Here is a 27,563-nt window from a genome sequence, read left to right on the forward strand (position 1 = left end):
GCTTCAGTCGTGTCCAACTCTGCGACCCTGTGGCGTGTAGCCTTCCAGGCTCCTCTGTCTATGGGATTCTCCAGGCAAGAATATTGGAGTGGGTTGCCATGCCCTCCTCCAGGGGATCTTCCCCACCCAGGGATTGAACCCATGTCTCTTATGTCTCCTGCATTGGCAAGTGGATTCTTTACCACTAGCACAACCAACTACAAAATGCCATTTACGTTGGGAAGATGGACTCTTGCCCTTTGAGTACTCACTACATGCGTGTGATGAGACAGTGTTATAATGAGGTGTGTATATAATAATACATCCTTTATGACTCATGGCCACATTGGGGCTAAGGCTTACAACTCAGAAGAACTGGTACATTCCTCAATTAGCGTTTTGTTTCTGCTTTCAATATAGAAAATTAAAAAAAAAAAGTTTTGTCCGATAAAAGGTTCTTTTCAGATAACATAGTGTAAAGGGAAGACTCTGGGCTTGGAAATAACGGACTTAAATTCCAGTTCAGTGTCCTACCAGCCATGTGGCTTTGGATAACTTAATGAATCTCTCTGAGCCACCAGTTTCTTCTCTGTAAAGTGGTGATACTAACACAGCCCCTTCTTCCTTTGTCCGTTCACAGGGCTCTCTATCTCTTGAGCTGGCCACGGCACCAATATGTTCTCAGTCTGCTTTTCTGTTACTCCCCGCTGAATAGCCATTTTAAGATACAACACGTTGGACTTCTCCGCTGGTCCAGTGGTTAAGAACCCACTTGACAATGCATGAGTTTGATCCCTGGTCAGGAAAGATTTTACATGTCGTGGGGCAACTAAGCCCACGCTCCCTAGAGCCCATGCTCTGCAACCAGAGAAGCCACCTCAATGAGAAACCCGTGCACTGCAACTAGAGACAGCCTGACAACAGCAATGAACACCCAGCTCAACCAATACTAAGTAAATAAAAATTTTAAAGATATTAAAAGAGCTGCCGTAAGAAGTTAAAAAAAAAAGATACAACATGTTGCCTTCTCAGTTTCAGAGGGGGCGCATCCACTCATCTCAGTCAGTATTACTTCTTGGGCACTCCTAGGCGATGAATCTGTGGGTCTGCCTGATGACACAAATCACAATGCAAGCGGGGGGTTGTGGGCTTTCCGGTTATACTCACAGGCCTGGAACGGGGTCCTGCTGGAGATAAGGCAGGGCTTTGGCATTAGCGATGATCTCCTGAGGCAGAGACGAGGGCTCCATGCGCTGGAACATGGGTGCGTTTTTCTGTGTTAAAAGTGGAGAGGAGGAAAAGGGAACTCAAATGACTATGAGGGAAATGCCAGCGACTTGAGTGAAACGGGAATATGACTGGTACTCTGTGTGACTGCCTGAATCTCTGCCCCACTGGGGTTCTAATCCCCCGATCCTAGGCAGCTCCTGGGCCCTGCAAGGCCTGGCCTCTGCTTCTGTGCACTTGCGGGGCACGGTCCCCCAGGGATGCACTGGCCTGCCCCCTCAGGGGTCCACCCACCCACCCACCGCACGGCCTGTCCTTGCCCTTCACCTGTTCCTCCAGCTGCTGCCTCTGCTTCTTCACCTTGCTCTGTTTGTAGTAGTCCATGATCATCATTGCTGCATAGATTTTGCCCACAGTCAGGTCAGAGGCTGAGGACACCAGTGTGGCATGGAGGGAAACAGGAGAAGATGGGGAGAGAGTGAGGACGCCTGGGAAGCAGGTTTGCCCCTTCCACTACCCAGCCATCCAGCCTTTATGGAGGGCTCCTTCTGCGCCAGGCACTGAGGACACAGTAAACAGGCCCCCAGAGCTATCCTCAGGGGACTGCCATGGCCACCCAGGGAGGGCCGTGTTACTAATGATAAGAAACACATTAGTAAGCACCACTCCCCCACCCCCTGGAACGGTCTTGATTTCCATCTCTTAGTAACAGCACCTTTTCCCCAACTGCTTGAAGGTCTGCTGAACTGTGTTATGTGGGAGGATAGAGCTGTGCACCCAAGAAGTTTCACCCACAACCACAGTGACCTATCTTAAGAAACTATTTTCCAGGATGGAGCTTCCTCAGAAAACTGACAACAGAACTACCGTATGATCCCACAGTCCCACTCCTGACCATATATCCAGACAAAACTATGCTTCAAAAATAAAACATGCACCCCTACGTTCATAACAGCACTATTCACAGTAGCCGAGACATGGAAATAACCTAAATGTCCATCCGCAGATAAATGGATAAAGTTAATGGTGCATTTACACAGTGGAATATTACAGAGCCATAAAAAGAATGGAATAATGCCATTTGCAGCAACACGGATACAACTAGAAATGATCACACTTAAGTGAAATTATTCAGAAAAGAAAAGACAAATATCATATGATATCACTTTATATGAATTCTAAAAATGTTACAAGTGAACCTATCTAAGAAAACAAAGCAGACCCATGAACACAGTACAGACTGTGGCTGCCAAAGGGGAGCGAAGGTTGGGAGTTTGGGGTTAGTATTGTCTGTCTATACACGATAGATAAATGACAAGGTTAGTATAGCACAGCGGTGGAAAAGAATATAAAAAAGAAAATATGTATAACTGAATCACTTTTCTATATAGCAGAAATTAACAACGTAAATCAACTATACTTCAATAAGCAAAAAGAAACTGCTTTCAGTTAATGACAATTGAGAAGTGAGGGATTTCTGTTTCCTAAGAATAAAAGGGCACCCTTCCCTTATCTCCTTGATCACTCCACGCTCCCCCCAAAGATGTGGTCTTGGCGTTCTGGGCCCACAGTGACAAGGACAGCCAGGAGAGCCCGCACCTTTGGGCATGGGCACGAGCAGATCCAGCATCTTCTGGGACAGGTGAGGCCAGATGGCCAGGGTCTCCTTCTGGAGCTCTGAGTCTAGCTGCTGCCTGTCTGCACCGCCTGGGAGAGGATACATTCATTAACAACGAAAACAGACACAGAAGTAACAAGGACAGAGGGAGGAGACGGGACAGAGGCTGCGTCAGCATGGCCCCTCGGATTCTTGGAGGAAACCTTGGCACTTCGTGACTGTGGATCTTGCAATCCTGGGTCTTTCTGCTGAAGAGGCGGAACGCATTCTGGCTCGTGTTTTCAGTGACTCAGGGATATCCCGCCACAGAGAGCTGAGGCCCTGGGGACCAAGATCAGCTTCCTGGTTCATTTGCGGAGCCTCGCAGCTGCTCAGTATATCAGAAGGGGAAATGCAGAGCGCCACAAGCCCGCCTCCTCTGCCTCATTATACGTGTATCAGTTCTTCCAGTGATCTAACCCCAGAGTCTGAGGGAACCAATTTTAAAAAGGACTTGGATCAGGTAAGAGCAGGAAAACTGGAGGCCCTGCTGAAGTAGCAAACCCTTCTTTCCTAAATCACTAAAGGATAGCACTGGCCACAGAAGCCTTCCAAGACGTTAAAAACACCATGTAAAAAAAAAAAAAACAGAAAGGAAATTCACTTGTTCATTCAACAAATATTACTAAAATGTCTACTATTAGACATTTTAGAGGAGAAGGCAATGGCACCCCACTCCAGTACTGTTGCCTGGAAAATCCCATGGACGGAGGAGCCTGGTGGGCTACAGTCCATGGGGTCGCTAGGAGTCAGACAGGACTCAGCGACTTCACTTTCACTTTTCATTTTCATGCATTGGAGAAGGAAATGGCAACCCACTCCAGTGTTCTTGCTTGGAGAATCCCAGGGACGGAGGACCCTGGTGGGCTGCCGTCTATGGGGTCGCATAGAGTCGACTGAAGCAACTTAGCAGCAGACATTTTAGATGGTAGATGGTAGATAGTAGACATTTTACATAGTACAGACATCGAAGATCACATACTCTTAAAGCTCAAAGGAGCCTTAACGAATATCAAGTCATTCATTAAGAAGAAAGGGGCAAAAGTTAAATAATACAGTAACAGTTACTGTATCTCAGAGGTGAAAACTGGGAGGTGAAAACTACTTGACCTCCAGGTTACTTCATGGTTGGATGAAGTTCAAATATCTCTGTCCTGCATCACTCTGGGTGAGTTGTTCCAGAATCTTCTTCCTTCCTAAGGTTACTGACCTTTGGCGATTTTAATGTCCAGAGCTGTCCGGATTAGAGCCATCAGCGTGGAAGTGAAGTGGACGGTCATGTCCTCGGCCACTGGCATGTTCATCAAGACCAACCTCTGTGTGAAAAAGAGAAAAGAAACAGCAGGAGAAAACATATATCGAAAGAAACCTTGGCAACAAGGGAGGAAAAGAGCAGAGGTCAGATGCAGAGACGAAAAAGAAGGGCAAGGATTCCCCGTCCCCTCCCAGTCCTGTCCCGCCCTGCTTCTCACTGAAGGCTCATTGGCTGCTGTTTTTTCTTTTTTTTTTCCCCTAGGGAATGATGCCAAATTCCAAGGGAAGAGGGACTCATCATTCTGTAGGACTCCTCCAGGGTCCTAAGAATGTCTTTAATCAGGATTCCTAAAAACAATGTCTCAGGGAAAGGAGTCAGCTCAGGGAGGTGGCTCCATTCCCTGCTTCAGGGCTGTTCTACAATCCCATGAAGACCCCCAAAAACTAGGTGAAAAGACAGTGATGGGGGGGTAGATTTTACTTTGCTTATCTGACTTGAAAGATGCATCCTGATGCCCCCTTTTTGAGTCTTTAAATTGCCAGCACATGGTTCAACATGCAGAAGTCCAGCTTATCCAAAGGATGAGGTGGAGCAGAATGGAAAAGTGAGAGAATGCAAACAGGGTCCAGGGGAAGAGGGCTGGGGAGAGCAGAGAAGACAGGAGAGAAGGGTGACCGAGGCAGGAGCAGAGTGGGCAGGCCTAGTCCCCTTCACCCGGAGGAAGGGGATCAAACGGAAATGGCCAAATCCACTTTCCAGAGAGTATCTTGCTTTTGGAATGAATTTTTCCTCTGATTCCGGCAACCCTTGGTGCCCCCGTCCCAAGCTTCACCCCAGAAATTCAAAGAACTCAGAGCCATATAGTCCATCACCTGTTAGATGTGGAATCATGAGCATAAAGGATGTCGGCTCCTAAGCTGCACAGGAGGAGCCATGTAGTGGGGTGGATGAGGGTCCCTAATAGATGCCCCCTGTTCCAATGAGATGCTCTCTGGAGCTTTAAACTTGGAGGGAGCAGCAGGAGAAGGTCCTCCAGCAGAACCACCAGCCTAGCAGGAAGTCAAGTGTCTCTTTCCAAGGCAGGGTTTCTAACACTCCATCAAAACATCTCGCTTAATATGACACCACAAATATGGGATCTTAGAGTGTAAGGCCAGTTTCCGGTTTCTATCTGAGTTCCACCTCTCTCCCACTGCTTTAGGCGCTTCCAGGCACCATTGCTAGGGCATACCACTCGGTGAATGAAAGAGCTCCAGAGTTCTGAGTCAGTCTAAATAGCAATGGGGGATTAACAGTAACTATTACTGAATGTGAAGTAGGAAATGGCAACCCACTCCAGTATTCTTGCCTGGAAAATCCCACGGACAGAGAAGACTGGCGGGCTATAGTTCATGGGGTTGCAAGAGTCGGACATGACTAAATGACTGAGTACACACAGTACTGAACGTGGAGGAAAAGTTCAGGCCTTGAGGCTCTGAGCACCCTGATGGCTGGGGACTCCTAATGTACAACGCTGCTCTAAGCAGACTGAGGGGAGTCCATCCATATCTCGGTCATGCCAAGAAGGCAGGTCTAAGGCTGAATGCAACCTGTGCCATCATCACCCTTTCCTTTGATACTGTCAGGAAAAATGGGTAGTTGGGCTAATGGGGGAAGGGAGCTGCATTCTTCATCATGTATCAAGGGATGGAGGTCGTGTTCCTTTTTTTTTTCCTGATACCTAGAAGAAACCATACCATTGTTCCTTCCTATGTCATGGAGGAAGAAATTTGTTAAGAGTTTTCCTCTCTCCTAAAAATTTCTTTTTGGACCATATTTAGTGGAATTTATGCATATTTCCTATTTCTTAGTTTATCTGATGGAAGATCTTTTTATAAGCTCTGACTGCTGTCCTTCTTGCCCAAATATGCTATTCTGCAGGCCGCCACTCTGCTTCCTCTTAAAGGAAACATGCTACTTACTTCTTTTCTAGTAACCCACTCACAAGAAGTCACACACTTGTAGAAACAGAATAACACATTGAAAGTCTTACAAACCACCTTATGTATCATCCTTCCGGGAACCTTCCTGACCTTTGCATCGCATCATTTCTTTTCTCCTTGGTTCCCTCCTCCCACCGTTCCCAGCCCAGCTTCCTCCCCCACGTTCTGACCTCCCCACAGCGGGATCCCATTTCTTGCTGGTCACTAGCCCAGAACAAAGGAAGGAGTGGTCTACCTTATATGCCACCTTGGAGGGACATCTCTTGCCGAGGCCTAGCGGCGGTGACATGAGAGTCAGCATTTCATACATCTCAGTGTAATGGATGCGGCCACTGCTCATGGTGGGGGTGGGGGTCGAGGGTCGGCGGGCAGGGCAGGGAGGGTGGCAGGGAAGAATGCAGACAGGGAGGAGAGGAGAACAGGCATTCCCGGGGGGAGCCAAAACAAACAAAAGAGTACAGAAAACAGGAGAAAAGAAACGAAACAAAATGGACAAACAGGAAAAGAATAGGAAACCTGTTAATCAAGGCAAATCATACACGTGTCTCCATCCTGGTGCGGATTTATATCACGCCCCACACAGACCCGGGAACGTGGCAGCAACCTTAGGTCCCTCTGCCGCGCGCTGTCCTAGGGACTGGTGTTCCCCTCCGGGAGGAGCATCACCCCATCTCCCTATTCACACCAGCCATGCCCCCTACAACACAAGCTGGTCTTCACTTCCCAGGGCTGTGTGCGAGCGGTATAAACCAGATAGACGGTGCTCCAGCCCTGGGTTAGGGGTTTCTGGCCCCCTCTCCTTGGCCTGGAAGTCAGGCCCTTCTCCTGCTCTGAACCCATAGGCGGGGGCATCGTGTATCCCGCTCTGAGGTGTGAGTGCTGCAGGAGGCGGCGGCTGGCGCTGAAAGTGGTGGATGGAGGCTGCTGCTCAGTTGGCCCGTTGCTTCCACCTGGCTCTGTGGGTAAGAGTGCTCTTTGTGTGCCGGCATGCCCCGGGGCGGCGGCATGCTGGGGCCAGAAGAAACAAAACCAGGAGGAGGAGGAGCATCTCGCATGCCATGCTGCCTTCCCGGGCTCTCCCACATGCGGCCGCGATGGGTTCACCAGGGTGGAGTTTAAAGAGTCTCTGCAGAGGCAGCTGTTCGGCCTGCCCGAGTACAGGAATCACTTGCCGCCATCCCTGGCCAGTTCCTCCCCCATCGCCCAGGCTGGCATCTTTCTGGGCCTAAGTTGTCTTCCAGCTGCCGGACTGCGCTGCGCCCAGGGAGCCTGTGCATCCCTCACGGCATACCAGGAAAGGCTTCCTTATCTCGGGGGCCTGGCCTTGGCCCGGGCTGGGTGGAGCCACTGTGTTAGCTGGAGAGGGAGGTCACCTGTGTGCCCCTGAACCATATTCCTGGTCTCACAAATAAGCAGTGACCGGGCAGTCACAACAGACCCCTCAACGATATACAGCAGGACCTTCAGGCAAGAACTCTGCTCTGGAGCCCTCTGGGCTCTACTGAGACCTTCCCAGACCCTCTGAGCTATGAAATTTTCCCACACCCCATAGACTATCCTCTTCACCTTCTTTACTTATCCTCACCTCCTGCCCTCATTTTTTTTTTAATTGTTTCTCAGCTTTCTGTCCTATAGCTTTCATTGGGTTAGCCAAATGTTTTGTTCAGGGTTTTCTGTTAGACCTTATGGAAAAAAATCCGAGCAAACTTTTTGGCCAACCGACCCAAAATAATTGCTTGGGACCAAACTGTCCAGAATGGGGCAGGGGTAAGTGTGGTTAGCATCACACTTTTCTACTTTCTCTATGGGAGGATACTACTCAAGTGTGAGAAAGAGGCGCTCTATCTCTAAGGGAAAGAAACCAGAACTCCTTGCTGAATTAAAAAGATTTCTGCCTTCTGTGGAGGAGGGAGAGGTTCCTCTGAATTGAGGTTCCTCTAAATCCACAGAATAAGGTGGAGTGAGAAAGAGAGAGAGGTGAATGAGTGTGTGTGAAGAAAACAGAGGTCAAAGCAGCCTCTGTTATTAAGTCCTCAGCTCTTTTTTTTATCCTCGTCCCTCCCCCATCCCCCAAAATGCCCTTCTTCCTTGTGTAACAGCTGCTGGTTCTGGAAGGGTTTGGACCTCTTTAAACTCAAAGGAAAGCAACATGAAGGTTCCCTCATGTGGCGCAGTGGTGGTGGAGCAAAACGGAGGGCGGGGGTTGGAGGCTGCACCCCGCTGCCGGCCACGGTCATGGTCACGGTCATGGCTGGGGACCGGAGGCAAACCTTGCAAGCCACCCTGTAGGGGCAGTTCTCTCCCAGGCCCAGAGGCGGCGAGATCACCCGCACTAATTTGTACATATCCTTATACGGGATCCTGCCGCTGTAAAGGAAGCACAGGTGGGTTAATAGGACACTCAGAGAAGGGGAGGAGAGACACGACAGCCTAGCCATGAAAGGGACGGCCGGAGGGGGATGGGTGGCTTCTTTCCTGGGGCCTGGCAAAGCCAGACCAGGAGAGGTGGAGGACGGTTAGCATCAGAGAACCAGCACCTTGCAAATGGCACGGACCATCACTCTGCGAACTACACTGCCTCCGATTTTCCAAGGAAATCAATCCCTAGTGACCATGAGCACCCCATGATGTGTCTGGCCCGTACCTGGCCAGCTGCGGCAAATGGAGTTTGGCTCCAGCTAGGCCTCTAAGAACCAAGTCCACCAGTTCACAAATGCCTCCGACGGCCATCAGGAGCAGATGCCAGGCTGCTGTGAAGCAGACTGCAGAGCCCTTTGCTTTTCACAGACACTGCTTACAGGCAGCTACTCAGACCCGCGTGTCAGGTGGTGGGAAGTCAGCGTCTTTCTCCAGAGTGTGAGAGAGAAATTTCCCATTAGGCTAATTAGCAAGGTTCCCAGTTGGCAGGAGGGAACCTGTGAAGGACTTTGCTTCTCTTTGTGGCAGATTTTCCCCCGAGTGCCACTTGGGCAAACGCTTCTCAATGTGGTAGGAGCTTGCCGGGATCTGTGCCCAAAAAGCAGCCTGCGAGGGAGCCACAGGGCTCTCCCTCCAGTCCTGCTCCTGCCACCCCACCCGCAGACAGCCTGGTCAGATCCAGTTAGAATTCCAGGACCACAGTGGCCTGTCACATCAACCCCCTTTCACAGAGCCTGCTAGAGACTTCTGGCTTCCTGTGGAAAGAAGAGAATCGACAGTTGATTCATTTTCAGAGGCTAAAGCATCTGCTCCATGAGGGGTCAGAACCAGTCAGCAACGGCCAGAGATCTGTGGGTCTGGACACACCCTGGTTTAGATCCAGGTTTCCACCGCAAACCATAAGCGCACACCTCCACCTCCAAACATCCAGTCCTCACCAGCCATGTCAAGACGACAACTTTGCCCCAGCTCTGCTCTTCTTAATCTTTTCTTGATTTTGCTGTTGATTCTTCCTCTTCTTCCAAATAGCTCAGCAGTACTTCCAAGTCTCTTGACTCTTGAGAGGAGGTTCATTTTACCACGTGTTCTTTGGTTCTTATGGTGGTTGAGGCGTGAGTCCATTGGCTCTGTGGTCCACAGGCTGATGTACTTTGCAACCCGTCTATCTCCTTTTTGAAGACACTGGCCCACTGCACCTTGGTTAGTTTCCCCTCTCATCTCCTAGAGAAGGCCAGGGAAACTAACCAGGACAAGTCACGCTGGGAATTTCAAAGCAGATGCAAGAGGTTTTCCTTGGTCTTTCACAGCTCATGTGTCTGAGTCTCATGATTAGTCCTCATGGAACTGCTCTTCCCAGCAGATGGAAGAACTGGGGAGCAGCATGTTTAATGAACAAGGGACTTGGGTCCCCAAATAATGTGAAACCACAGGAAGTGGAAGTTTTTGAGAGCCAAGGGCTCTCACCTGAGTGAGGCTAGGTAAGCAAAGAACACCTTTGCTGGCAAATAGTTTCTTCTCTTTCAGGTGAGGGCTAGAGGTCCCTTCTTGGTGTCCTGATCCCATGGCCATCCAGCTTTACAGACACCAATGTCTCATACTTTCTACTTCCTTTCCCATATGCTTATTAATGATAACAAAAGTTACATACATAATTTAATATAATCCTCACAACCAGCCTTCATGGAGGGGGATCATTACCACTATTATACAGCAGATATGGGAGCTCAGAGTGGTGGAGCGACTCGTCCAAGGCCACACAGCTGACAAGATGCAGGCCTGGCTCCCTTCGCCTGTAACACACTGCCCATGGCCTTCTAACCATCCTATCCTACTAGAAAGCAGGCCCAGAAAGTAACCACCATTGCTCAGCTACTGTAACAATAACGGATTTAGAGAACTCTGTGCTCTAAGGTATTAATAATTACTGAGGGGATGAGGAATTCCTATGTGCTCTTCCAACGCCTAAAGAAGTGACCCAAATACAACAGCCTCACAGGAGGACAGGTTTGGGGAAGAGTCTCAGACTATGAAATGGTTCCAGGTGGAAGCAACGTGGTCCGCTCCTATGAAGGATGGCATTTCTTATAGTATTTTCAGAGGGGGGCCAGAATGGGTAGATTTGTGAGATAAGATCCTAAGACTAAAATAAGTTGGGACAAAGGTCCCATGGAATGCGTGCTCACAGCACTCTCACTTTGCCTTCCACTGTGAGGACCAAAAAGGTTGCCTTTGAACTTGAAGCAGGGATTTGCAAACTTTTCCAGTAAAGGGTCAGATAATAAATATATTATTTTTAATTTGAGGATCATACTGTCTTTATCACAATATACAGAAACAGCCATAAACAATAGAGAAATGGGCATAGCTGTGCTCCAATAATACTTTATTTCCAGATAAAGTGAGCCACACTGAGCCTATGGGTTATAGTTTTCCAGCCTCTGCTTTAAAGTCCAGAAGGCACAATTTCACTTGAGAACTATTGGAAAGTGAAAAAGATCCGGGGAGGTCATCTCTGCAAATTTCTGCCATTTAACTCAGTTCCATGTAATAAAAACCCACATGTGTTTAAACCATCATTTTGAAGAAGAACTTGCTTGGTTGTCTCTATAATTTCAGAGTTATCTGAAATTGTACTTTTGAGAGGGATGAGAGAGAGAAAGGACTAAGGTGGCCAGATGTCCAGCTGACCCAGAGAACCCTTGTCAACCCTCCTGTGACTCAGAGGAGTCCACTAACCATTCTGGAAGCTCCTCTGGGGATTGAACTCAAACACTCTGAGTTGCAGACTGTCTATTGAGATTGTCAAAGGAAAATGCCCGTTACAGAAGGAAAGAACAGGGAAAGGAAAACGCAGAAGCTAAGTGGTCCATGGCATGCTTGATCCCAGAGCCAGTCTGAGGACCTGGCCTCTTCCCTGGACCACAGCCAGGAGGACTCTCCTCTCCTTCTGCAACAGGCAAGAATGGGGTGGCTCCCACCCCAACCTCCTCCTTGAGAACCCCGGGGCCCTTGATACGGGCCCCAGAGGGGGTGGCCAAGAGGCCTACGCACCATGCTGCTCTGTCATACTCTGCCCAGACTCGGACAAACTCGTCCAGATGGTGAGGCCCCAGGATGGACGAGTCCCGAGTCAGGTACTCAAAGTTGTCCATGATGACGGCCACGAACAGGTTGAGCATCTGGAGGGCAAAGGGGAGAAGGGGAGTTAGGGGAGACCCAGAGCAGAAAAACAAACTGCGAGGCAAGTTAAGAATTCACAAGTTTGTAAGGCTAAAAGTTCCTAACCATAGCCCAGTTGATCCTGCTGGAGGCAATGCATTTTCACAACTGAACCACACATCTCACGTGCGAGTGCTATGAATCCACTTTGCCATGCCACTTTATATTTGCATAGTACTCCTCGGTCACTTTTGTTATCTATTCAATTTCTTTCTTTGTTACTGCAGCAGCAGAGGGAGCAGCAGTAGCAACACATTCTCAAAGGCCAGAGGAAGTCAAGGCCCAACACCAAGCCTCTCTTCCAGTCTCCCTTCCCTACCTGCGCTCACCACAGCTGCTTATCAGAGACCTGGCGGGATGCCTTACAGTGGATGCTGGGCTTACTGTGCAGCAACCTGAAGCTGTTCATGGCTCTCAAGTGCTTCCGAGACCCTGTTCTCCTGCTTTCTTGTTCAACAACATTTATTGTGCACCTTCTGTGTTCCAGACAGAGCTCCAGGTGCCAGGGGTGGGAGGTAAGAAAGTTCGGGTCTGAGATATATTTCCATGACTAGCACATTCCTTAAAGCACAGCAGGTGTTCACTAGATGCTGTTACTTGAATATTCTTAAAGACATTTAGTATTCTGCAGAGACGACTGGCAACATACAAATGTTACAGATTTTAAATATATATTTATATATATATTTGGCTGCACCGAGTCTTAGTTGCAACATGCAGGCTCTCTTTGTTGCCACACTCCAGCTTCTCTCTAGGTACAGCAAGTGGGCTTAGTTGCCCTGTAGCATGCAGGATTTCCCCCAACCAGGGATCGAACTCACATCCCCTGCACTGGAAGGCAGATTCTTAACCACTGGACCCCAAGGGAAGTTCCCATAGACTTCTTTGAGAGCCATGAGAGAAACATGCACAACAGGGACAGAAAAGTGTATGGGTTTGAATTTCACGTAATCTTCATGTCAGGATATATCGTTCATCTTTTTTGTCTGAACTACTGATGAAGGCAAAAATCATTGCGAGCTCACAGGCCATACAAAAACAGCTGGCAAACTGAATTTAGCCTGTGGTCCACGACTCGCTGGGCTCTCATTTAGATTATGCAAGAGGCAACAGGAACCACTAAAGAGGCTGACCTAGGAGAAAGAGAAAAGCTATGTGCATTCAGACTGCATCGGTATCAGGGTGGACGGTGGCTGGCAGTCCAGGCAGAGAGTTGTGAGGTGCTCCTGAACCAGGCCAGTGGCAGGACAGCAGCCTGGATACAGAGCTAAAGGAGGTGGACTCAACAGGCCTCGGCCACAGTGAACAGTAGCACCCAGCACTATTTGCAGCTTCCCAGGGACACACCCCTTGCCTAGTCTCAGTTAATACAGTTTAGTGGGGCACTACCATGACCCAGGCCTCAACCAGCCACTGAATCCTGTCCCCTGGGCTACAGTGCTGGTGATCCAATTAAGGCCAAGAAAATGGCATTGAGTCTTCTGAGCAAGAGAACTTGTTTTTCCTTATTGGCCTTGAATATGTCAGGATTGAGGTCTAGAGCTGCTGCTGCTGTTGCCATCTTGGAACCACAGGCTGGGGTTGTTGGAGGAAAGAGCTTGTGTGGAAAAACCTGGGGAAGAGATCTGTCAACAGAGAAGGAAACCTAATCCTGGGGATGATGTCATCTGAGCCTCAGAGCAAGCTCGCTTAAGCCTGTCCTGCCCAACTCTTCATTTATATAAGCCGATAAAATCCCTTTCTGTTCATGTCGGATGCAGCTGGACTTGCTGTCACTTGCAAAGGAAAGAATCTTGCCTGACAGAAATGAATCGCCTGTGGGGGGGTGAGCAAATGGAGCCTCTGCTGCTGATTCCCAGGTGAAGCGGCTGGGTGGGTGGAAGTGCCCAACAGACAGGATATGCAGACAGGATACTTAGGATCAAGAGAAAGTCTGCAGCCAGGGCCTGCTGGGAGTCTCCTCTGCAATACAGAGATGGCTGGTTGCATCCTAATAACCAGTCTCCTCCCTCCCTCCCTTCTCCATTCCACTGCCTAGAATGGAAGCGGATCCCTGGAATCCAGTTGTCTTCTTACCACAAAGCTGAGGGACTCTCGGTGGAGGTGAGGAAGCAGAAGGAGGGAAAGAGTCTGGGGTACCAGACACTCTGTGACGTCACCATAACCAGCCCGCACTGCCTTCCTCCAGGCTTCACTGACATGCCAGGAAAATAAACAACATCCCCTCCGGTAAAACCACTGTTATTTGAGGAGTTCCATTTCAAGCAGCTGAATCTAATCCTAACATGGACTTTTCTTTCTGTCACTGTGACTGGAGCCACAGTGAAATTTATTTAATCACTGTCCAGGTTATAGAGGGTTTTCCATATACAACTGGCTTCCCAGGTGGATTAGTGGCAAAGAATCCACCTGCCAATGCAGGAAATGGAGGAGACATGGGTTCTATCCCTGGGTCAGGAAGATCCCCTTGGAGGAAGAAATGGCAACTCACTCCAGTATTCTTGCCTGGAAAATTCCATGGACAGAGGAGTCTGGTGGGCTACAGTCCATGGGGTTGCAAAAGAGTTGAACATGACTGAGAGACTGAGTACACAGCACCATTATCCCTTGGCATCTGCTGAGAATTAGTTCCAGGACCTTCCCGGATAACAAAATCTGTAAGTGCTCAAGTCCCTTATGTAAGCTGGTAAAGTACCAGGAATTCCCTTGTGGTCCAGTGGTTAGGACTTGATGCTTTCAGTGTGGGGGCCCAGGTTTGATCCCTGGTCCGGAACTAAGATTCCACACGCCATGCACAGTGTGGCCAAAAAAAAAAAAAAAAATGGTGTAGTATTTGCACATAACCTATGCACAGCCTTCTGTACACTTTAAATTACCTCTAAATTGCTTATGATTCCTAACACAATGTAAATGCAATGGACATTTGCTGGTATGTAGCAAATTCAACTTTTGGATTTTGGAACTTTCTGGAGTTTTTTTTTTTTTTTTTTTAACATTTTCAGTCTGAGGTTGGTTGAACTCATGGAGCCAGAACCCGCAGAAAGGGCCGACTGTATCCACACATTTTCTTTACACTCCTTTCCAGACTCTATTATTAATGTTAGCAAAAACTATATATTTGTATTGTTATTCCTTTACATTGGCATAGTCTTTTATAGCGCTGTATATATATTCAATGGCACCCGACTCCAGTACTTTTGCCTGGAAAATCCCATGGACGGAGGAGCTTGGTGGGCTGCAGTCCACAGGGTCGCTAGGAGTCGGACACGACTGAGAGACTTCACTTTCACTTTTCACTTTCATGAGTTGGAGAAGGAAATGGCAACCCACTCCAGTGTTCTTGCCTGGAGAATCCCAGGGACGGGGGAGCCTGGTGGGCTGCCGTCTCTAGGGTCGCACAGAGTCAGACACGACTGAAGTGACTGAGCAGCAGCAGTAGTATATATTCACACCTATCATACGCTTTAATGCTTGTTCTAACCTTTTGTGAGGCAGGTTTAATTACCATCAGCCCTTCAAGGACACAAGCACTTCCTATACACATTTGTATTCTTTAGCTCCAAGCACACAGCCGGCTACATCCCAGCGCATCGGTAAATCTTTCCAGAGTGGTTGGTTTGTCTTGAGGAAGCTGTGTGACTTGCCCAAGGTCATGAAGTCAGTGTAGGGCTGAGATTTGCAAGCCTATCATCTCATACTGAATATAGCCTCTTTAAAAATAACATTAATGTGAATTATGCAGTAGCCTCTAACTCAAAATTCTAAAAGTACTTTATAGTCTCTAATTAATTTTCCAGTTATATCTTTGGTTTCTTTTAAAATATTTATTATTAAACATTTAAATGATGGAAGATAAAATGGAGATGTCTGCATGGCCTTCTCTATGCTCCCCTTCCCTCATGATGGGCAGTAATATTCCTGTATGACTGTCACCTTTCAATCCTAGGTGACAGAGGGACTGGATGGCTTCACCCCAGTGCCTAGCTCAATGTGAACCTTTTAATGGCCATTCAGTAAAAATGAGCTAAATACAGGAATGAATAAATGAAAACTCTAATTTATATCATCATTCTAAATTTCCTTGCAGTCATTTTCATTATAATTTCCTATTTATAAATAATGTTTTTCTTTTTTTCATTAAAAAATGTTGCACATCCACACGTATCAGTTCACTGTACAGATACCAGTCTTATCACTGAGTACTTTTTCTTTCTATTTTACAGAAGCTACAAAAGGGAAGGTGCCTTGGCTAAAGCTAGAAAGCAACATGACCAATGTGGGCTCCCCACATCTCCGATTAGTTCATCCCCTGCCACACCAACCTGCTTGACACCCTTACTAGTCTGTCTGTCAGCCACTTCACACATGGACATGTGCCAAGTCCCTTATGGGTCACTTGAAAGCGGTAGAAACGCCTGAACACCAGGCAAGTCACTTCGGGATGCCCAGCCATGAAGCTGGCCGCTTTTAAATGGCAGCACTTTAGTTTGAGACATTTTTTGTGCAGCTGGTGGCATTAGCAGGGGAGCTGAGCTGAGGGATGTCAGGGTGGCCAGAAACACGGCACTAACCCTTTGAGTGACCTGGTAGCACCTTGCCCATCAGTCTATCACCACTTATCTGACGGTACAGGGAAGAGATTTCTGGAAGCTGCTGTGCCAAGTCAGGCTTTCTCCCAAAAACAGAATTCAGAAGGCACCTGGGGCTTCTCACCATTTTCTAGATGGGTGTGCTTCATACATTACTCAATATTTACCAGTGCTAGAGCAATTGTATCCTTTCACATCTATCAAGTTGGCCAAGTGCCATCAAACATAGCAACCTACGAAAGAACCACACCTATTCCATTGTACATTGTCATTTATCCTGCTTCGATTAATGCTGTCCCCTTAGAGTTTCACGGTACATTTTCTCAAAGGGTCCAAAGGTCTCCGAAAGAGAGATGGGATTCTCAGCTCTGCTTGTAAGATAAAACACCGGAGATACAGAAGAGAAAGATTTACTCTGGGTCACCACCAATTCAATGTGACATTTAATACTATGTTTGCTGAACCCCATCCACCTCCTCATCACCTCTCCTCACGCAGTCCTACCCTAGAAGGAGCAAAGATGTTTCTCAGCCAACAAAAGCGACCCACCCGGGTGTCTGACAAGCACCCTGGCCTCCAAGAGCTCTCTTGAGGAGGACCTATTTCTCAACACGGGCTAGAGCATGTGACTGAATGTACACAGGAGGAAACCTCTCGTCTGTTTATCAGACAGGTGGGCTGGACCCCTCTTGAGCTGATAGCACACGGTTGCTCACCAGGAAGGAGCAGAAGAAGATGAAGGAGACGAAGTACACGTAGGCCAGGTCGGTGCCACAGCGCTCGCTCTCGCTCTGCCCCGACGGCGCAGTGGTGTCGGGCTCACAGCCCTTCTCCCCGAGACACGACAGCATTATCTCCTGCCAGGCCTCACCCGTGGCACTCCTGAACGCAAAAACAACTCGGTTAGTAGTAGCAAGTCTGCATGGCCCATCCTCTCCTTGGCCATCTTCCCAGTTCCCGCATCCCTTCTTTCCTCCCTAGGTTCCTTTTTCGCCCAGTTAGCCTCTGCCTGTGCTCTCCATCCTGTGATGGAGAGTGCCAGGGAGGGCTCCTGGGGCTCTGCAACCTCACACACTGCTTCTCTGTCTTCTGTTGACAGTGGTAGAGAGGGCTGTGAGACTCCCAGACCCCATGTAAACCTGGCCATCTATGTTTCAGCCTTTTAATGGACTCTGTCCAAAGATTCCCCCTCTTTGAGCCCTAGAGGAGGTGCAGAAGTTGGCATTTGCATACGGAGTCAAAGATGCAGAGGAAACTTCCTGAAGTCAGCAGGGCGGTCTTCTGGAGGCCCCGCCACCATCCCACCCCCATCTATCCTCACAGGAGCAGAGCAGGCAGACAAAGGGGAACAGGCAGAAAAGGTGGGTGACTGTCTTTCTCTCTCTCAGGAGCGCTCCAGCCACCGCAGGGGACGGATCCAGGTACCTGAAGAGCAGCATGAGGGACCCAAAGAAACTCCGGAAGTTGTTGTGCCGGTTGATGTGACTCTCCTCATCTAACTTTATGTTTCCAAAGACCTGGATGAGAAAAACAGCAGAAAGCCCTGAGCATCAGTGAGCAGTGGGACCTGCAGGGTCAGTGGCGTCATGGTAAAGAAGCCGTTTGCCAATGCAGGAGACGCAAGAGACGTGGGTTCGATCCCTGGGTCTGGAACATCCTGTGCAGGAAGAAATGGCAAACCCACTCCAATATTCTTGCCTGGGAAATCCCATGGACAGAGGAGCCTGGCAGGCTACAGTCCATGGGGTCGCAAAGAGTCCGACCTGACCGAGCACATACTGGCAGGGGCGGTAACTTCACCTACATGGCTCCTCCTGACGGCCTAACCCTGAAGCAGACAACTCAAAACCCAGGAAGGCTGGCAGACCCCACGTTCTTGGCCTGATACGTGTGAAGAGTTATATTCTCCTGGGAAGCGAGGAGGAATGCTTGCAAGGACCACAGAAGGCAAGATCTCTGGAAGTCATTCTGCTTAGATGTAGTTCCTCCCACACCTAATTTGGTCTTTTAATTTCTATGATACCTATTCACCATGGCATTCAAGCTGTCTGTCAACAAGATTACCCCATGATAGGCGTGCAGGGAACACGTTACCCACCTCTCTTCCTGTCTCAGCTGGTAATGATCAGAGCATATGTATTTGCAGAAGATGTGGTTTATTCTTTATAAAAAAGAAATAGGCAGATGCTACCCTGAAATTTGCAAGCAGTGTAAGTCAGAGAGGGGCATCCTTATCTTCCTGGGATGTGCTCCCATCCAAAGAGTCACACCTTGGAAGTGTGATACGTCTATAACCCAGGCCCATCAGATGAAGAAAGTCTGGAAAACTTGATACTTGGAAAAGGAAAAAGAAAACAGGTTTGGGCAGATCTGGCTACAGAGTGAGTTTTCTAATCTGCCGTTGCTCATTGGGCTTAGAATGTGGTTACTGTGTAAATTCATATGGAAATAAGAGGCACACACAAGACCTCTGGCCACAGAGAATAAGGATGAACTCCTAGACACAGTGCTGCCTGGAGCCAAGGTGTATCCCACATCTCTTTAGATGGGAAGTGAAGTAATGTGAAAGTCGCTCAGTCGTGTCTGACTCTTTGCGACCCCATGGACTATACAGTCCATGGAATTCTCCAGGCCAGAATATTGGAATGGGTAGCCCTTCCCTTCTCCAGGGGATCTTCCCAACCCAGAATTGCAGGCAGATTCTTTACCAGCTGAGCCACAAGGGAAGCCCAAGAATACTGGAGTGTGTAGCCTATGCCTTCTCCAGAGGATCTTCCTGATCCAGGAATCTAACTGGGGTCTCCTGCACTGCAGGCAGATTCTTTACCAACTGAGCCAGCTATCAGGGAAGCCCTCTCTAGATGGGAAGGGTATCCTTACACATGTACACATGATTCAGATCTATCTCAGGGTCTGCTCTCACAAGGCAATGTTTGTGCAACTGAAGGCTTACAGGTCACTTTTCCAGCCTTTTGGGATAATTTTCAGCCTGTATTTAACATGCTTCAGCTTATCTAATATGTGCTAAATGGAACACGCTTTCCTCCTAACAGTGTCTGGAATGTGCGATTGAGGAACAGTCTCTGCTATTTTGCTCAAATAACTCCCACTGACACCTGCTTGGGGAATTTGTTCTCATAGCTGATTTTCAAAACCTAAATACTACTTCTCTCTCAGGGAGAATGGAGGTGGCAAGCTAGGTGGCACTGGGGAAGGAGGGAAGGGAGATAAGAAGGCTGAGGGCTCCCAATCAGACAAATAGTAGCACTGAAAAAAAATCCCAGCCAAACAATCAAACCTAGTTCTGGATGCCCCAGGAGGAAACTGTCACATATCCTTGCCCATGTTCATGTCTCCTTCTGTCTTTCTTTTCATCCTCTTAAAACACAATCCATGACTTATCCCTGATTTTCACACACACAACTTGGTGTTTTTTCTCCCTATGACTCTCCTGAAGACTTCATTAGTTGTCCTCTCTACGATTTTCTCAAACACCTTACCAATCATGAACTGGCCAGAGGGCATACTGTTATTTTATAAAAGTTATGTGTATAATAGTCAAGGAGCTATTGTTAAGCTGAAAGTGCATATTTATTACAAAGGTGGCCTTTAAACTTTTTCACCTTTTTTTAAAGCTTGTCACTTAGTCCTTGTCATTAACCCAAATCTCCTATATCATAAGGAAAGGCTATGGAAGAGAAAGAAGGTTTGCTGAGACCCATCTGAACACTTAATGAAATTATAGGCTTAACTCTTGTTTTCACTTGGGATTCGGGTTTCCCAGGTGGCACAGTGGTAAAGAATCCACCTGGCAACGCAGGAGATACAGGAGACAAGGTTTCAATCCCTGGATCAGGAAGATCCCCTGGAGTAGGAAATGGAAACTTGCCCCAGTATTCTTGCCTGGAAAATTTCATGAGCGGAGAAGCTTAATGGGCTACAGTCCATGGGGTCGCAGTCAACCATGCCTGAGCAACTGAGCACATACATACAGAATTTTAGAACTAGAAGGGATCTATAAAGCTATCTATCCAACTCCTCTGCTGCACTGGTGGTGATGATGTCCAAGAGAGGTTCAGTGATCTAAGTTTGCACAGCTGGTCAGCGGTGGAGCTGAGGCCTACAAGCCACACCTCCTGACTACTAGCAGCCCCAGGGTTCTTTCCCAAACCCAGCACCTTACTCCTTTTTACCCTCAGGTTTGTCTGCAAAGCTCTCTTCTTCCAAGAAGCCCTTGAGAATTCAGAATAACAATACTTCTCAGAGATACATCCTGTTGCTATCTCTGTCTTTCCAATGCTTCTCTACTCTCCTTTTGCTTTTCTGTTGGTATGGATCCCCCTGCTTTGTTACGGCTATACGAGAAATCTTTCTAGTAACAAGCTAGGTGTCTGCTTTTTTTTTTTTTTTTTTAGGAGTCTTCTTTATTCACGGTGTGGGTTCTCTATCAAGGGCCACGATGAAGACAGCCAGCTAAAGGTATGTCAAAATGGGGATGCCATTCCTGTCTTGGTAGAATGGGAACAGTGCTTTTATTTTTTGGAAATAGGTCTACAGGCAATAAATTATTACACATTATGGCTACTGTAAATATCACAATGTCACAACTGAAGAACTTTCCACCTACCACTGAAGAGTCAAAGAAATACTTGTGTTTCCTTGTTGGTGGGAGGAGAGACAGCACAGAGAAGGTGCAGGCATGGGCTGTGGAGCAGATGGAGCTGAGATTTAAACTCATCTCTCCCACTTACTATCTAAGATCTGGAGTGTGTTGCAAGTTCCTTACCATGCTAAGCAATAATGGAAACAGTGAAACCCACCTGTAAACATTTTCACATCATTCCTGAATACATTAGTTATGTATCTTGTGTGTCCTGTATTTATGTGTTTGTGTATAATATATACATATAGAAGGGAGAGAGAGAGGAAGAAAGAGAGGAAGGGAGAGGCAGGAGTAGGTAAGAGCACACATTCAGCACAGTGTCTAAAACACTTAGGAATTCAAGTGATAGTAAATGGTATTCATCATTATCAGTAGTATCACTAACAGGTATTAGAGATGGTGTTATTCTAGTTTATTTTGCTTGAAGATGAAAAGGGATAAGAACTATTTTGAAAGTGTTAGTTGCTCAGTCCTGTCCAACTCTTTGCAACTCCATGGACTGGGGGCCTCCAGGCTCCTCTATCCATGGAATCCTCCAGGCAGGAATACCAGAGTGGGTTGCCATTCCCTTCTCCAGGGGATCTTCCCCCTTAAGTGTGGACAAAAACAACAACAACAACAACAACCTAATTTAATTAAGTTTCATTTGGCTATTAAAGAACATTTAAATTCTAGAATCAAATGCTTCCGAGTTAGAAAGGACTTAACAGAAGTCAGCAAGACAAGCTTCAGCTGGGATTCAGCTTGCAACACACCCCTGACATCATCATTAAAGCTCTACTGAAATATCCTTTGTGAAGAACTCATTACTTTTCAACCAAGTCTCACATTTTCTGACATCTGACATTCTATTGTATTTTTGGAGAACAAAACTCTCCAGTAATGGGATTAAAAGATGAACAAAATTAGGAAGTGCAGGCAAGAGAGAGGAGCAAAAAGACGACATTTCAGATAAGCTCTAGAAAGGGCTGCCGACATGGCAAGTCTGGGGGATGTGAGCAGTGGCTCCAGGTGGCAGCCACCACTGAGAAGGCAGCTGGCCATCCAAAGGCAGCCAGACTGCCTGACTGCAGGAGACGGCCACGTGGCTGAGGTCTTACACCAGGGTGTAGCCTCCATATCTCCAAGTCAGAAAGTTGGCCTCTTGGAGCCCAGCAGAGCCTGTGTACCCAACCGGACAGGTGCTGGGATGTGCGGCAGGGTGTTTATGGTAGGTGTTCACCCACCACAAATGACCACTGCCTTTTGAAAGATCTTTCGGCCCCTTCTGCTCAGTGGGCCTCTGGCTACCTGCATGAGTACCCAGGGTGGGAACCTCATCCATGTCTCAATCTTGAAACCAGAAAGGATGTGCTAACCCAGGAGAACCATCTGGCAGGCTGCATGGTCCTTTGAGAGGTATCAGCTGGAATGTGGCCCATGGGTTTCCCAAGGACTGGGCTCACTGCCAGGGATTCTGAGTTGTTCCCAATCTCAGCTGTTTGGGGTGTAACTCACATACATTTTGTGTCTGTGTCTATAAGAGAGCAACCACCAAATCTTCTTCTAGGTCTGGCTCAAATATGGGAGGCTCCTGAGATATGGACGATCAGGAGTCTCACCCTCTCCTTAGTTTCAGGGGGCACCCTCTGGCCAAGAACAACAGCATTATCTTCAGTGGAGTCCAACTGCTTGTGAGGAAGCACCAGGACCTGACAACCACAGACGAAGCCCCTGTATCAGACCACTCTGATCACCTGGGCAACCTGAGTGGGGAACTGCGTGTGTGACTTCCCAAGGTCATGCTGCAACAAGATATTAAAGTCAGCCTCTGGGTAAGAGGCTTCCCTGGTGGCTTAGTGGTAAAGAAAGCGCCTGCAATGAAGGAGATCCAGGTTCAATCCCTGGGTCGGGAAGATCACCTGGAGAAGGAAATGACAACCTACTCCAGTATTCTTGCCTGAAGAATCCCATGGACAGAGCAGCCTGGAGGGCTACAGTCCATGGGGTTGCAAAGAGTCGGACACGACTGAGCTACTAACACTTCAACCTCTGGGTAAGAAGGGATTCTTTAAAGCACCTTGAATCCTGCAGGCTCAGGCTGGAAAGTCAGAGACAACATGGGCAACAGCTGTCCCCCATCAGGTTCCCAAGGCACCCACTCACCTGCATCCCAATGATGGCGTAGATGAAGAAAAGCATGGCGATCAGAAGGCAGACATAGGGAAGGGCCTGGAAGGAAGCAGAGACACAACCATGAATTTCAAGGCAGGCAGCTCCGGGGTCAACAAACTGCACCCCAGGCAGTGCAAGTCTCAGTCTCGCCCTGATACTGACTTAAACACAGGGCAGCGGCTCTCTGATCCCCTGGGATGTTCTATTTTGGAGTTCTGTGTTTTTGCAGATGTCCACATTGTCTGATAGGTATGCAAGCTGTTGGCCCCAGAGAGGTTTGTAATTTCCTTCCTCACCAAGAATATTCTCAGACCCAGAAAAGTGTATGGCCGGGTCTCTGAGGGAGAGCTGGGAAAAATTCCTGGGTCTGGGCTTCATCCCACTCTGTATGCAGAATATTAATAACCTGGGCAATTATGATGCCAATTACACAGCAAGCATTCAGCTTTGACTCCCAAATCCCCGTATTACCCTTCCCACTCCTTCACTCAACACGAGGCTCCTAATGGAGCACTGGAAGCAGAATGAATCGGCTGGGGTCTCAGGCATTGGTCAGTTCCTAGAAGGCGCCTTCAAGCTCTGATGAAACATCTTTTTCCAATGTTTAAGCCTGCCGACCTTTCAGTCTGTTTTGTATAAAATTCCAAAAAACCTTTCAAAGTGTGAGTGACCACAAAACCCTGCTGGGAAGCTACGTAGCACAAGTTTCCATCTTGTGCAAGCTACCTGCCCCTCAGGGATGACAACTCTTTAAAGGTGGAGGTGAAGCGGTAAGTGGAGGAAAAGGCAGGCAGGGAGCTACCCCTGGTGGCTGGGGGAGGGTGAAGACATAGGGCAGTTTGGTTTGATGGTCAGGGTGGGCACTACAATTCTGGGGGATCTTGGTGCTGACAATGGAAGCCCCTTGTTTTCACCACCCAGGAAGCCCCCTGGCAGTTCGTGCAACTCCGGGTCTTCATTCTCTCAAGTGTGTACAGCACGACTCCCAGGAGGGCAATTGAAGGCTTTCAGACTGCATGAGCCAGGCAGAGCTTCTCAACGGTGCTAACTAAATGAAGAGTCCTGGGAGACTTTTTACAATTTGAATAAAGAATAAACATGAAAATGAAATTGAGAGTTGGTGGGAGAACCCTTTCTCCAATGGAGTGCTGATTCTCATGGTCTATGAGGAGTGGCTACATTCCCCAGGGGCATGTAAAGACACCTTCTGCTGAAAGGAGAGAGCAGGGAGGCAGGTTTCTGGCCTCTTCCCATCACCTTCTATGTCATGCTTCCTGCCTTTACGCTGCCTTCCCCATCCCATCATCTCTAGTTCCTGGTACCTCTCTCCCATCCTCTCCCTTCTTGTCATGGCATACATTCCAACACAAAATAAGGAAAAGAGGGGCTTCCTTGGTGATCCAGTGGTTAAGACTCCACACTCCCAATGCAGGGGCGTGGTTTTGATGCCTGGTCAGGGAACTAAGATCCCACATGTGGAGTGGCACAGCCAAAAATTTTGTTTTCAAAAAGGATTGTAAACCACCTGGAGAAAGAAAAGACAGGACACATTCACAGAACAAAGAATAACAACATACTTCCGGTCAGAAAATATGCAAACCGGAAGACAGCCGAATGTCATCGTTAAATTATGAAAGGAAAAAAAAAATAAGGAAGAGAGAGAAGCACTGAGTAGGAGTCAGTGGCGGACAATGAGGTGATGCTCAGGGGGAGGGAGGGGGAGGCAGAGACGGGACAATGCTGTCTACACGGTGTGACTCTCTGCTGTGTGTGTGCAGAGGCAGCCTTTGTTAAACCAACTTCAAGAAAACAACTTCTACACTGTGTCCCAGAGTGGCTCCAAAAGCAAACACCCATCCATCACAGTGTCACCTGGAGACAGATACAACTGCCTCCAATCTTCTCTATTCACTGGAATAAGCCAACCATTTGGCCATCAGTTTATGACACGCTTTTCTGTGCCCTCAATAGTACACACTTTCACAGAGAATTGGTGATCGCGAGACTATGACAGGCTGACACATATTTCTTAAGAGACTAACAGCTGTAACTTGTTGGGCAGGCCTCTACAAAGAGGTTTTAAGAGCATCTTGTGTTTCAAATTCTAAATCCAGCTCCATTCAAGACTCAAACGGTTAAATTCTTGCTAAGGGTTTTGATTTCTCCTCTGTCATTCAGTTTTGGAGAAACAGTTTTCACTGAGGTGAGGCCTCTGTGGGAATTATCACACCATACAATTATGATGAATACAATAAAGATGTCAAGGTTGCTCGTGGGAACCTGAACATCCTTACAACTGGTCTCACATTTCAGATGCACAGGAACTTGATGGAGAAGTAATTCAGTCATGACGGTGTGGGGTGAAGTCCCTTTCAAATAACGAGAAACCATGGATTCACTGACAAGCTCTCTTCAGTTCAGTTTGGAATTAAAATATACAAATAATTGGACTCCCTGGTGGTCTGGTGGTTAAGAATCCACTTACCAACACAGGGGACATGGGTTTGAGCCCTGGTCTAGGAAGATTCCACATGCCTTGGAGCAACCAAGCCCGCGCACCAGAATTACTAAGCCTGAGCTCCAGAGCCTGAAAGCATCAATTACTGAAGCCCATGTGTCTAGAGCCTGTGCTCAGCAACAAGAGAAGCCACTGGAATGAGAAGCCCAAGCACCGCAATGAAGAGAAGCCCCTTCTCTCTGCAACTAGAGAAAGCCCACATGCAGCAATGAAGACCCAGTGCAGCCAAACATCAAATAATAAAATTAAAATGTACAAATAATTAAAGAAGGCAATTATTGAATTCATGATTTTTCATCTTTGAATCAATTTCATCAGATTTTAAAAATACATTTATTGAAAAACTCTATTTTTTTGAAGAAAATAGTACGTTTTTGAACAGCATCAACACTCCCCAAACTTCAAAAACTAATTATATTTGCTACAGCATGCAAATATTTAAATATGGAAAATTTCTTTTACTGCAAGTCTCTGCCATTTACATGGGTCTCAGGTTTCAATTTTTAACTTGTTTATTACACATATACCTCTGTACAACTCCATGAGGTCATTCAACAGATGCTCACCATATTAACCTTGCCCAGATGTCCTATTCATTTGCAGGACGCAGAGGTGGCCATTAGCATGCCATATACTCAGTGGTTCAGGAATTACATACTAATGATGACATATGTGGGAATGGTATGAATCATCTCATTACAAAACACAACCCAAGGAGTCCTTTGAAAAACTGTTGGGTGAAATAAAGCCACGGACGAACCTCTGAAAATGCAGAGGGTATGTGACTACAGGTGGTTGGCTCTGCCCATGGATAGGATTGCTCTGGGCATTCTGGAATACTTGGGAGGGAACACACCTCATAAGACAAGCCCCCTGCCTCAGCGAACAGAGACGATAACTCAGTTTCAAAGTTGGGATGCTTTCTAGAATGAGATCCTAACCAATCAGTCATAAGCTAACCACCTCCTGGCCGAGTTGTACTGTAGCTGAGGACTGCTGTGTTCATCTGATGCTTCTGACAAACACCCATTCCCAGAGGCGAGGGGACCTGCAGAATAATGCTGTGTTGCCCAGTGTTCTGTCTGATGCGACAGGAGCCCCTCAAGCCTCAGAGGAGGAGCTGGTAAGGCCTTTTACCTTAAAGGACTGCACGAAGGTCCACAGTAAAATGCGGATGGTGTAGCCCTGACGCAGCAGCTTGATGAGGCGGGCCGCTCGGAAGAGCTTCAGAAAGCTCATGTTGAAGCCACTAGTGTTCACCAGCTGGTGGACCAGAAGGAAACATATCATTAGTGACATTTGGGTCATTTAGGAAAGTTAAGCACTGGCATTTGTGCCTTTATCCCTCATTCAGATCATTAAATAGAACATGAATGGTGTCTTTCATTTTTAACCCTGTCTCCAGCTGGCTGGCCAGAGAGGACCATCTCTCCGAGCCTCCCCAGGCCCACCCTCTGTTCCCAGGCAGGAAGGTATAGAAGTTCCCCAGATGGGTGCCCGGAAAACAGTTGGCAAAACTGGCCTCCCCAGTCTTCTCTGAGTGGTCCTGACTCTGCACGTGGGTGTCAGAGAGCAGACCTCATAATCCCTCTAGAACATGCTGGTTTTGTGATGAGCTCTCCAAGTTTTGTTTGGGATGAACCATCTCAGGGAACCACTTCAGATCTAACAACTTTGAGGGCAAAGATCCTGTGCCTAGATTCTTGGTATCTCCTGAAGAATCCGGCAGAACACGGTGACGTGGCCTCTCCTGGGCCCTCTATCCCACTCACCTATTTGAGTCGTGCAAACGGGCCCACACCTTCCATGAGATCCAGTGCCATCCAATGGTCCCATTTTCTGGGGAAAGCTCAGGACTGAGGAAGTGAATAGGGGGCTGCACATTGGGTTCGAGGAGTTAAA

The 27,563-nt window shown here is 47.7% G+C and overlaps 1 protein-coding gene across 1 annotated transcript in view; it reads right to left on the reverse strand.

Annotated features, from left to right (window-relative positions):
- Positions 1-27,563, reverse strand: part of CACNA1E (calcium voltage-gated channel subunit alpha1 E) — a 536,270-nt gene that overhangs the window by 19,697 nt on the left and 489,010 nt on the right. Inside the window, exons 35-44 of the mRNA XM_070384834.1 lie at positions 26,799-26,924; positions 23,135-23,200; positions 17,752-17,843; positions 17,043-17,208; positions 11,570-11,697; positions 6,336-6,432; positions 4,074-4,179; positions 2,806-2,913; positions 1,534-1,634; positions 1,147-1,253 (exon numbers count right to left, since the gene is read on the reverse strand). Coding sequence (XP_070240935.1) covers positions 1,147-1,253; positions 1,534-1,634; positions 2,806-2,913; positions 4,074-4,179; positions 6,336-6,432; positions 11,570-11,697; positions 17,043-17,208; positions 17,752-17,843; positions 23,135-23,200; positions 26,799-26,924 — 1,097 coding nt within the window. The remainder of the gene's footprint in view (positions 1-1,146; positions 1,254-1,533; positions 1,635-2,805; positions 2,914-4,073; positions 4,180-6,335; positions 6,433-11,569; positions 11,698-17,042; positions 17,209-17,751; positions 17,844-23,134; positions 23,201-26,798; positions 26,925-27,563) is intronic.

This window comes from Bos mutus, chromosome 16 (assembly GCF_027580195.1).
Source record: "Bos mutus isolate GX-2022 chromosome 16, NWIPB_WYAK_1.1, whole genome shotgun sequence".
In the NCBI taxonomy this organism is placed as follows: Eukaryota; Metazoa; Chordata; class Mammalia; order Artiodactyla; family Bovidae; genus Bos; species Bos mutus.